Source organism: Trematomus bernacchii, unplaced genomic scaffold (assembly GCF_902827165.1).
Source record: "Trematomus bernacchii unplaced genomic scaffold, fTreBer1.1, whole genome shotgun sequence".
NCBI classification, from domain to species: domain Eukaryota; kingdom Metazoa; phylum Chordata; class Actinopteri; order Perciformes; family Nototheniidae; genus Trematomus; species Trematomus bernacchii.
Window position 1 is genome coordinate 19,319,381 of NW_022987714.1, and position 12,279 is coordinate 19,331,659.

General features: G+C 43.3%; 1 protein-coding gene across 1 annotated transcript in view; it reads left to right on the forward strand.

Annotated features, from left to right (window-relative positions):
* bcar1 (BCAR1 scaffold protein, Cas family member) overlaps positions 1-12,279 on the forward strand; it is a 54,487-nt gene that overhangs the window by 17,185 nt on the left and 25,023 nt on the right. Inside the window, 1 exon segment of the mRNA XM_034141725.1 lies at positions 11,558-12,247. Coding sequence (XP_033997616.1) covers positions 11,558-12,247 — 690 coding nt within the window.

Consider the following 12,279-nt stretch of genomic DNA (forward strand, 5'->3'; position numbering starts at 1 on the left):
TTTCTATCTGTGTGGTGAGGCAGAATGTGTTGTGTGTGTGTTTGTCTTGTCGTTGTCCCTTGTTACTATAGAGGAGCCACTCCTGACTACATGTGCACTGTATGAATATGTTTACTGAAAAGAGTGGTGCAGGAAAGAGTCCTAAAACCCGGAAATGAGTAAGCATTTTATGCTGCGTTCACACCGGACGTGATGCGACTATTCGCTTCGCTCTAATCGCTCCTATCGCATCGCTCTAAACGCTGGAGTTTCACCGCGGCTGCCAGCTGTGTTTACTCGCATCATTCAAACAAGACGCGCTGGCTCGGGAGCTACAACTACAACAAATGAACATATTTTACCGTGATTAAATTGTAATACACGTTTCTAAATGATGCCGAAGTAACAACATACTGATACCGGTTAGTAACAACCATGAATTAATGCTTTGACAAGTCTGCAGACAAGACGGCAGGCAAAACACCTTTTAAAATGCTTGTTTTCTGAATGAAGATCGGGTCGACCAGGCTAAGCTAACGTTGTATATGCTCATTCCACACTCATAACAACGGCCTACAGACATAAATAAACCAGCGACTGTATTCGCCATGACACAGACAGTCTGTGGTTTGTACTTGTTTAACTTTTGTCCAGTTTCTGAACAGATATGAGGAGCTGTGAGCTCTGTGTGCTAACTGCTAACAGCTAACGGCTGATGTTGTGTGGTTGAACGTCAGTGACGGCGGCTGAGATCCTCACCGCTGATTAGCTTCCGCGAGAACGCGTCACGTGAATTTGACGCTCGAGTTGAAAAAATTGAACTCTCGCGTTTAACGCGGCACCGTTCAATCGCCTCAATCGCGTGATTCGCGCCGCATCCACCGCTTCATGCGCGCCGTCGGAGCGAATTCGCGTCTGTCCGCGTCTCTGCATTGACTTTACATGTAATCGCGCCGCCCCCAAACATCGCATTGCGTCCGGTGTGAACGCAGCATTACCACCACTGGTTTCCCTGTTCTCAAAGTCAACGTTTTTTTTGAGAAGTTTATGTGTAGATGCCTGAAATAAGGTCTGTGGTTAACACAAGCTGAAGAGATTTTGATGTTTTGTCCTACTACATAAAACACGTCAGTAAATACCCAGCAGGTGAACGTCTGAAGCTTTTACGTAGCTATCAAACAGCGGTGGCTAACAAGTGGCTAAGTGAGACTACTAAACAGGGCGAACATTAGCCGCCTTTAGCTTAGCCGTGTTGACGTGAAGACATTCGCCCATGGTTTAGCTTGTTTGTAGCCTAAAGTAAAGTTGGCTTTTTATTTCCCGTGATGTTTGTCGAAGACCTATTCTTTCCGCAAAATGATGAAGTCCAATGGAAAAATCCCATTACGTTTTGGTCGAGGGAGCCCTTGCATTGCTAACTTCCAATGGCTAACATTTCACAGAGGTGGAGCAGAGTAACCAACATAGAGGTGTTTTATGAATCTGTACAATCATTATCATTTGTTGGCTGTTTGATTCATTCCAAGTTCTCTCAATGTGTTGGCTGTGATGCAAAAGCGTTTTAAAAAAAACGTTCCCCTTTGAGAATCTGTCGTCTCTCACTTCTCCCACTCTGTCCCGCTTTGCTGTGCCCAGCTCCAGCTCAGCCAGATTCAGGCTGCAGGGAGCTGTTAGACTTACTGCTGGAGAGCTGGAGATGATGGACAGAGCAGATAAAAACAATAAGAGAGAAGAAACAGAAAGAGCAGAAATAAATGGTCTTTGCTGCAGAGATGGCAGGGGGGAGACGTTAAGGAAAGAGAGACAGACAGGGGGAGTGCCATGAAGGGCCTTTTACACTTTTTCTTTGTGCATTGTGGTGAAAAGGCACACACACACTGGCAGACAAACACACACAAAGTAAAACACATAAAACCTCTTGTGGCAGGCTATTATTTGTCCCCAGGGGTCAAATAGGAGGCAAGAGACAAAAGGACATTAAGCCGCACACACACACACACACACACACACACACACACACACACACACACACACACACACTCTCACTCTCACAGATGAGCGACCTGTCTATACTGAGCCCGCTGCACCAGCTGTTCACATTACTTTCTCCTCAGTGGACATCTCTCGCTGTTCCTTCCCTTTTCTTGTCTCTTCTTTGTAGCAGTTGCACTTGCTAGATATAAAAAAATGATAATAATTGACAAACTAAAATGTCAAGAAACCTTATTTGTGTAGTATTGATGGTAAAAGGCCATGCAAAGTATCAGTCTAAAGATGGCATATGCATATCATTCAGTTCAATAACAGCCAACAATTCAAAGGGCCTTATTTAAAGTGATTTCACTGCGATTACTTCCCTCATTCATTCATTGTTTAGTCTATGAATGAAAGCTATTTCTTACAACCCAAGGACATCTTCAGATGTGTTGTCTGAGTGAAAGATGATGTCAATGATCTTCCACACAGCAACATAGTAAATATGAAAAGTGATACATGGTTCCAGCATTACTTTTGTGTGTTTGATTAACTTTGTATGAATTAAGTAACTTATTCAAGTCAACACGATAACTGCTGAATTTCTTTGTCAAAGTCATCCTAATTGTTCAGAAAGCCATGTTATAATATAAGCTAAACTTATGAAATAATAGCTGTTGTAATAGTAAAAACTAAGGTGGAAAATGTATGTGCTTGCTACATTTAGTTCAACAATAATTGAGGGATTATCAGAGATCTTGGTAACGTTACTCCTGGAGATACAGTTCATGTTTCCTGCTGCAACCATAACTGCTGCATTACTTGCATCAAATGTCCAAAACTAAATCAGTTGTAGGGCTGCAAAATAAAAAATTAAATGTATTAAAATAGCAATACGGAGGAGGCGCTATATTTGGGAAAAGCTAAATATGTGAAAATATCATTCTATTTTAATATTGTGGTGATGCGGAGAAGGCCCAGCCTCAAAACTATTTTACAGACTTTAAAAATCTTGTTTGTAAAAATCTTCTTAACAAATCACAAAGATGTGAATGGTTTTTGAAAAACCTATCATTCCACGTAATATATCGCAGATGCAATGTCAAACAAATGAATGGTTGTTTTTCCAAAATCGTGAGGACCTAATCAGTTGATCAAAGTATGGACTTTCTTCTAAAGTTACATGTTTTTTATTGAAACATATATTATATTTGCAACAAAGCTAAACAGACGTCATATATTAAGCGTTCCCATCAGATGTTTAGTTCTCTTAGTAAAGTCCTGAGAGGAGGAGTGTCCGCCCTTTAAAGCCTCTCTTTGTCCGTCCTGTTTCATCCTCCATCGTCTCCCTGACGACACGACGCCATTGAAGTTCTGGCGTCGCTCTGCCGCAGCCGGTTGTCTCGGTGACGGTCGTTGTGGGGCCTTATTCTGCTGGGATTTATCCCCAGAGGTCTGGCTAATGTGATTAGCTCCCACTGTGCTCTCATTTCTCCACACTGCCAGCCGTCGCTGCAGAGTGCTCCTACAAGTGTCTACTTGAAGGCTTTCTCTTGTTGAATAGCAGACAAGGATGCTTGGCGGCCATTGCTAAGCTGATTGGGCTTTTCAAAGCTTGATTAATGTTTACTGCCAGAAAGCAGTACCTTATAATGCAGTAGAAACCTCATCACGGGTCCATGGGTGTGTCAAGCACTTGTCTCCAGAGCCAAGTATAAATGTAAAGCAGGACAGAAAGGGTTAGGGTTCAGAGTCTAACAGAAATCTATTCTTGTCATTGTAATTCTGTACCTCAAACAGTACTCAGCTCACCACTGTACAGTATGATAGAAAGTGAATAAGTCTTGGATCATGAAACTACTTTTACAATAAAAACATTACATGTTCAAGGTTCAAAGCTTTTATTGGTCATGCGTACATAGCTACAGTGTAGTTATGACGATGAAAATCTTAGGTCACAGGCTCCTCCAACAGTGCAACACAATAACACGAAGGTCAGGATACTCTCTATGGTGCACCTGTAGAAGGTCAGGATCCTCTCTATGGTGCACCTGTAGAAGGTCAGGATCCTCTCTATGGTGCACCTGTAGAAGGTCAGGATCCTCTCTATGGTGCACCTGTAGAAGGTCAGGATCCTCTCTATGGTGCACCTGTAGAAGGTCAGGATGCTCTCTATGGTGCACCTGTAGAAGGTCAGGATCCTCTCTATGGTGCACCTGTAGAAGGTCAGGGTGCTCTCTATGGTGCACCTGTAGAAGGTCAGGATGCTCTCTATGGTGCACCTGTAGAAGGTCAGGATGCTCTCTATGGTGCACCTGTAGAAGGTCAGGATCCTCTCTATGGTGCACCTGTAGAAGGTCAGGATCCTCTCTATGGTGCACCTGTAGAAGGTCAGGATGCTCTCTATGGTGCACCTGTAGAAGGTCAGGGTGCTCTCTATCACCTGTAGAAGGTCAGGATGCTCTCTATGGTGCACCTGTAGAAGATCAGGATGCTCTCTATGGTGCACCTGTAGAAGGTCAGGATGCTCTCTATGGTGCACCTGTAGAAGGTCAGGATGCTCTCTATGGTGCACCTGTAGAAGGTCAGGATCCTCTCTATGGTGCACCTGTAGAAGGTCAGGATCCTCTCTATGGTGCACCTGTAGAAGGTCAGGATCCTCTCTATGGTGCACCTGTAGAAGGTCAGGATGCTCTCTATGGTGCACCTGTAGAAGGTCAGGATGCTCTCTATGGTGCACCTGTAGAAGGTCAGGATGCTCTCTATGGTGCACCTGTAGAAGGTCAGGATGCTCTCTATGGTGCACCTGTAGAAGGTCAGGATCCTCTCTATGGTGCACCTGTAGAAGGTCAGGATCCTCTCTATGGTGCACCTGTAGAAGGTCAGGATGCTCTCTATGGTGCACCTGTAGAAGGTCAGGGTGCTCTCTATCACCTGTAGAAGGTCAGGATGCTCTCTATGGTGCACCTGTAGAAGGTCAGGATGCTCTCTATGGTGCACCTGTAGAAGGTCAGGATGCTCTCTATGGTGCACCTGTAGAAGGTCAGGATCCTCTCTATGGTGCACCTGTAGAAGGTCAGGATGCTCTCTATGGTGCACCTGTAGAAGGTCAGGATGCTCTCTATGGTGCACCTGTAGAAGGTCAGGATGCTCTCTATGGTGCACCTGTAGAAGGTCAGGATCCTCTCTATGGTGCACCTGTAGAAGGTCAGGATGCTCTCTATGGTGCACCTGTAGACGGTCAGGATCCTCTCTATGGTGCACCTGTAGAAGGTCAGGATGCTCTCTATGGTGCACCTGTAGAAGTTGCAGAGTATCCTGGAGTCCATGTCGAACCTCCTCAGCCTGCGGAGGAAGAAGAGCTTTCTTGGTGATGGTGGTGGTGTGAAGAGTCCATGTCAGGTCCTCAGTGATGTGGACACCGAGGAACCTGAAGCTGCTGACTCTCTCCACCGTAGTCCCATTGATGGCGATGGGGGCGTGTCCCTCTCTCTGCTGCTTCCTGTAATCCACAATCAGCTCCTTTGTTTTGCTGACGTTGAGATGGAGGTTGTTATCCTGGCCCCAAGATGTCAGGGTTTCGACCTCCTCTCTGTACGCCGTCTCGTCGTGCAACTTTAGCTAACGCTTTTATCCAAAGTGACTTCCATACACTTCAATACCGTAGACATGGCGTACAGGACCAGTCTTTGGGTTTCAGTATATTGCCCAAAGACACTTTGGCATGTTGACTACAGGGGCTGGAGATCAAACCACTGAACCTCAGATTGGAAGACGCCCATTTATCCTGAGCCCCAGCCGCCATGTTTCATGGAGAACCTGTTGATGTAGCAGTTGTTCTACTGCTTTAGGAAATGTCTTGTTTTTTGCCAGAAGACTATAATGTTTCCATGAAGCTCGTGAAGTTCAGTCAGGTGTGGAACTTTGTCAGTAAACCTAGAAATATGTAGCAAGTGTAGACATGTAGTGCACAGCTGAGCTCTCTGTTTCCTCCCGCCTCTCTACCTTTACTCAAAACATAATTCCTACAGTCACCTCTGACCACTGCTGCAGGGCAACTGCAGAAGAGGCAGGAGCAGACATTTTGTTCCTGGAAGTTGTTTCAATGTTCAATATTGGTGCCAATACAGTTTTCTACAAAATATATGTTTTCTATTTACATATCTTCATCATAAGTTCAGTTTTATGTTCCATGTGTCATCATAACAGCAGTTGCTAACTAGTGACTAATTGAGACTACTAAACGTCATCAAACCATGTCATGTTATGCTACCGTTTTGTAATTCGTTTATAGCCTAACAGTAGCTTTTTACTTCAATAAAAGTTGTGTTAATATGTGGAGATCCTATGAACTATGAAAACTATTTTATTTATTTATTTATATATATCTTTGGAAGAATACGTTATCCAACCAGAAATGTTATAATAAAGTTCTCAGTTTAAAAAATCCTTGTTTTCCCATTGAAATAGGATGCCATTTTCAATAATGGGAAGTTGGATTGGAATATTAATAACAATGTCTTAAAATCACCAACTTTTCATTGGATAGTTTTAGCCTTTGTAATAATTAATTACATATTTTCATCTCATATGTAGAAACAGGGTACAATACAAACCAATTGTTTAACCAGTTAATACTATGTAGATTACGCATACTGTTCACTTTTTAAACATATGTAATCAACAGGATTCAATCTCTACCCTTTCTATGGCAGCTTTATTTGGGGAGACACTAACTTCATTCTAAAAGTTGTGCTGATCTGTGATTGGACGAACTCGACTGGGAATGACAAAGAGACGGAAATAGAGAGAGCATGAGAAGCTATTCAGGGTGACTGTAGGACCTCAGGGTCCAGCCATTGACTCATGTGTGAATCATCCTCTGCACTTCCTGTTTCTCTGGACACTGGACTGGACTTAGATAGGGGATTTCTCTGTGTATGTGTGTGTGTGTGTGTGTGTTTGTGTCTGTGTGTGGGTGTGTGTGTGTGTAAGTTATTCCTGGTCAGGTGTCCAAAAGCTGTTTCATATTTATAAGACAGGCCTCATGTGTTGGTGTAATCCTCTGGGAGTGTGTGTTTGTGTGTGTGACCCCAGTGTGGTCTCAGTAACTGTGTATATTTTTCTGTAGCGTTGAACAGGCTCTCACACAGAGAGCCAGCTGGTTGGCAGTGTGTGTGGAGTGTGTGTGCACACACAGTACCCACATACAGCATCTGGAGAGACCCAGAGGGAGAATAACAGAGGAAGAGATAAGGCCGTCTTTCTGACAATAGGAAATTGCATTTTCAAGATGAATATTTCTAAAAATATATCAAACTAAGAAACGCACCATTAAGATTAGGTTATGTTTCATGCTCTTGTTCAAGAGCAAATGATGGGTAACCACTGTTTACCAGTAACAGTCAAATGAAAGAGTAAATAAAGAGCTTGCCCTCTCTGACACTGGTTTAAAGTGTGTGTGTGTGTGTGTGTGTGTGTGTGTGTGTGTGTGTGTGTGTGTGTGTGTGTGTGTGTGTGTGTGTGTGTGTGTGTGTGTGTGTGTGTGTGTGTGTGTGTGTTACCTTTAGCCACAGCCACCTGTTCTGTTTCCGTGCAGGTCTGATCTAACATGACTCTAATGCTGTTAGCTTGTCTTTCTTGTCCCCTCTGAGCTCTATCATATCTGTTGGAGCTATTTATTTGTTATATTTCTTGGCTAAACATTAACTTTCTGTTGTATAGAGTTATCTCATCATTATCTAATCGATTTGAGTAGCTGTTTCTGATGTTGTCTTGAAGGCAGCCTCAGGCACTGGGTTTACGCTTTTTATTGGTCGTTTTTTTTAATTGTTTTTTTTTCTAGGGCAAGGTAGGAGGCAGAAGCCACACAAATGCCTGGATCATGGGCTTTATCCCTTCGTAGGATTTTGCCACCTGGTGCCTCGACAGAAATGTAATTTGGGTTTTATTTGGTTTGAGAACAAACACCTGCTACAATATCATAAAGCACTTTGTTGTACAACAGTATATGTTCTCTCAAACAAAGCAAAGGATGTTCTGTTTTCCGACAAGCATAACATCCTCTATGCACAGCCAGTGATTGGGAGTTCAAGGTTATTCAACTGCAACACTCCTGCTTCTTTTGTATCTTATTAGAGAGAACTCTTCAAACAGTTCTCTCTCCATGCAGCTCAGCACAACAGTTCATCTCACATCCAACATGCACTAATGCAGCCCAAACACATCTCAGATCAACCTTACAACAGACAGGAGGACACTTCATTGTTGCATGGAGTGTGCTACCTCACAGTGATAACACAGACATTAATAAGAGATAAGAGATGTATCTGTATTTCAGTTATGCACAGAGAATTTCCAAATGACATGAGAATGCAAATATTGTTAATCTCAAAAGTCAATTAGCTGGAAGTCTCAGTGTATCTGCTGTGGAGGTTTGAAGTGTCGTCATTGAAGTTACATTCTGGACCACAATTGGCTCCAAACTAGTTGTGATGTCACAAAGTCCTGCTGGTATGTTACACTGAGATTTAAGGTGTGCTCAGAGAAAACTTTAGCATATGAAACAGCCTTCTATCGTTAAGTTAAACTTTGTCATAACATCATAGTCCACAGTGAAGCTCAGATATACATGTGATGGAACAAGAGGCAATGCATTTAGACTAAAGGTCAGTAAAGTATATGACAAGAAAGACAGAGAAAAGATGAGTCTCTAGGAAAGAGTTTTGATGACAAATGAACTGAGTACCACATCATTTTAGAGTGTCTGGCATTTAGTTGTTTCCTTTAAAGAGGGAATTCTCCTCGCCTGTTAACACAACTGGTGAATGAAGTTGATGAGGTGAGTAAATTAGAGTGGAGTGTCTCTTTCTGTCTCGCTCCCAGCCCCCTGTGAGGTCATGAACAGGCCCTCAGTGCAGCCGAAGAGAGGCTCACTATAAATCTTGAAGCCAATTACATGGCCTCATTTAGATGGCCAGTTCTGTGTGTGTGTGTGTGTGTGTGTGTGTGTGTGTGTGTGTGTGTGTGTGTGTGTGTGTGTGTGTGTGTGTGTGTGTGTGTGTGTGTGTGTGTGGCCTAGCATTACTATACTTGTGGGGACCTAAATCTGTTTGACTCGCCTCCCTTATAGGGACAAAATGGAGGTCCCCATAAGGGGAATCATTCATTTTAGGGTGAAGACTTGGTTAGGTTTAGGGTTAGGGTTAGGGTTAGGCATGTGTTGGTTATGGTTAAGGTTAGGATAAGTCTCCAGGAAATGCATGTAAGTCAATGTAATGTCCCCTGAAATGATGTATACATGGTATGTGTGTGTGTGTGTGTGTGTGTGTGTGTGTGTGTGTGTGTGTGTGTGTGTTTTACTGTAGTTTATGCTCCATAATTCTGTGAGACTGGCGAGGCATGTTTTTCAAATTAAAAGCAGTTACTGTATCTCAGATTTACTGTAAGCTCAGCAGGTTTTATTTCAAAAATAAAAGCCCAACCTGTATCTTAACAGTAAGATTAGGATGAGGCATGATTTCTAAATAAAAGCCCAAAGAGTTACTGTTTTCTTACAGGAAGCTCTGACAAGGCCTATTTTTTTCAAATTAAAAGCCCTTTAAATATAATAGTATAGTATCTTATCAGAAATATAAAGTTTAGGCTTGTTTTTCAAAATAAAAGCCCAAAGAGTTACTATATTCTCACAGAAAGCTAAGGATAATGCATGTTTTTCAAAACAAAAGCCCAATTCATTAATTGAATCCTAACAGGAAGATAAGCATGAGTCTTGTTTTTAAAATGAAAAGCTGTATCCTTGCAGAAAGCACCTGACGATGCATGTTGAATTCAAATGAAAGACGCAGAAAGGAACTGTAAGAAAAAGGGAGATCAGGTTTAGGCTTATCTTTAAAATCATAGCCCAAGAAAGCCACAATACAGCTACTGATATCATTATCTACTTAGCGCCTGAAATATTAGCATTGAGATTAGCATGCGGAATGTGAATCTCTTTGACCTTTTAATTTGTGTACTGTATGTGTTTGTTGTTACTGTGAATGAATGATGATTATTTTTGCAATGCAATATGATCCGCTTTCTTCACTAAATGTTGGGACGCTACAGATCAGATGGCTTTTGAATAAAAAATGCACTCATATTAGTCATATTGACTTTTTATGCTTTTATGTTGGTTTATTATCTTGATCAAACAGTTATAGTGGTTCAGTGTCCTTGTACTTTGCCCTCTCTTTGGCCGCATGCTAACACAGCATGTCATTTATGAAAATGAATTGGAGTATGGCTGGAGCTGCCAGTCTCATTATATGCACAGCTGTGGCTGGGATTGTTCAGTTTATCTCCCGTGAGGACACACACTCCCATGGCTCACCACAGGGACATTTATCAAAGCTGCTGGCTTCCCATTCCAAACTCCGGACTCATTAGAAGTATCTCTAAAAAGTATGAATACTGAATGTGTGCTGTCGATCAATATCATGGACCCATACAAATAGTTGATAATGATGAGGCATTCAAAATATGTTAAGGGAGGAGGAAGTAGCAGGGTATTTTACATTGGAAAATGGAGACATTTTACATTTATCCAAAAAATCTTGCTCTAACTGTCTGTTATGTTCACACATGAAAATATATGTTTTGGTTTCAAGTTCTGACTGCGTGGACAGGATCGACCAGCACATGTACTAACAAATGCTAAACACAAGAGATAAAGACTTTCACGTCACTCCAACAATCTGAGTACACACTGGAAATGTGAACAGACAGCTGTACAGCACACTAAGCTGTTTTGTCTTGTCAGCAGTTCTTCTTGTTCCACACAGTAACAACATCTAACATACTGGCCTTGTGGACGACTTGTTTTCCTGTTACACTGCTTTATTAACCTTAACTAGCAGATTACACAACTGTATTTTTCTAGAATAAAAAACAGATTTTCATTGCTTTTTGGTTCATCTTAAAATGATTACAAAGGGTTATACATGACATTTTTACTTTTATTTACATTTTCTGGTATTCTATTATTATGTCGGGCCTTAAACCTGACTTTGTTCTACCTTAACAAGGAGCTCATTCTCAGGTTGATATGTCTATGAGTGTCTCTACTGTGACATGTCTCCATGCTTCAATGTTTCTCATACTGCGCTGCAGCACCTCTTTTCACCCTCTGTCTGAAACCAGAGCCCAGTCTGCTCTGATTGGTTAGCTGGCCGGCTCTGTTGTGATTGGTCAACCGCTCAGAGATGTCCCGCCCCTTAGCCTATCACATACAATATGTTGGAGCTCTAGCCAATTGAAGCGCGAGTGTTACATAGTGATGTCATTATGTTACAGAAGTAAACAAAGGAGTCTAATGGAGGTATTTCAGGCAATGGGGGGAGTGTGTGGGAGAGAAACTCCCTCTGGAGGAACACAGGGATTTTAGCCTTTGCAGACCATTTACATGCACAAAAACCTAGAGAACACACTACAGGAAAGGGAACCTCAAAAGGCATAATACCGCCTCGTTTAAATTGTTGATTTGTTGAAAAACAAAAACAGCACAAGGTAAACATGAACGCTCCTGAGTATTGATTATATTTCTAAATATTTCCTTCTCCCACAGAACGTGTTGGCCAAGGCGCTGTACGACAATGTGGCGGAGTCCCCGGACGAGCTGTCCTTCCGTAAGGGGGACATCATGACGGTGCTGGAGCGGGACACGCAGGGTCTGGACGGCTGGTGGCTCTGCTCCCTCCACGGTCGCCAAGGCATCGTCCCCGGCAACCGTCTCAAGCTTCTGGTCGGCATGTACGACAGCAAGCAGCAACAGGCCATGCCTTCCACGCCGGAGCCGGCCTCCTGTCCCTCTTCCATCCAGAGACCCCTCCCCCCTCTGAGCGCCTACGCCAAACCATCACCTGCTACGTCGTCTGCTACGTGCTCCTCTGGGTATCCCATTAAGCCCCTCCCCTCCACTCAGTACACATCTATGCATCCGGCATACTCCAGCCCCGCACAGCCCAACCTTGACTCTGTGTACATGATGCCCCCCTCCCACGGCCCCAAACTGAGTCCTCAAAGTGTGTACCAGATCCCCTCTGGCCCGAGCGGACTCCCTCCAGGACCCCCCAGCAAAACCTCTCTTGCCCAGAGACAGTACCACAGCCCTGGGCAGGACATCTACCAGGTGCCCCCCTCTTTGGGCCCCGGGCCAGGCCACACTGGGGGGACAGGAGCTGGGCAGGATGTGTACCAGGTGCCCCCCTCCATGGAGAAGAGGAACTGGGAGAGCAGCACCAAGCCACTGGGCAAGGTAAGGAAGGGAGAAGGAAAGGAATGAAGGAG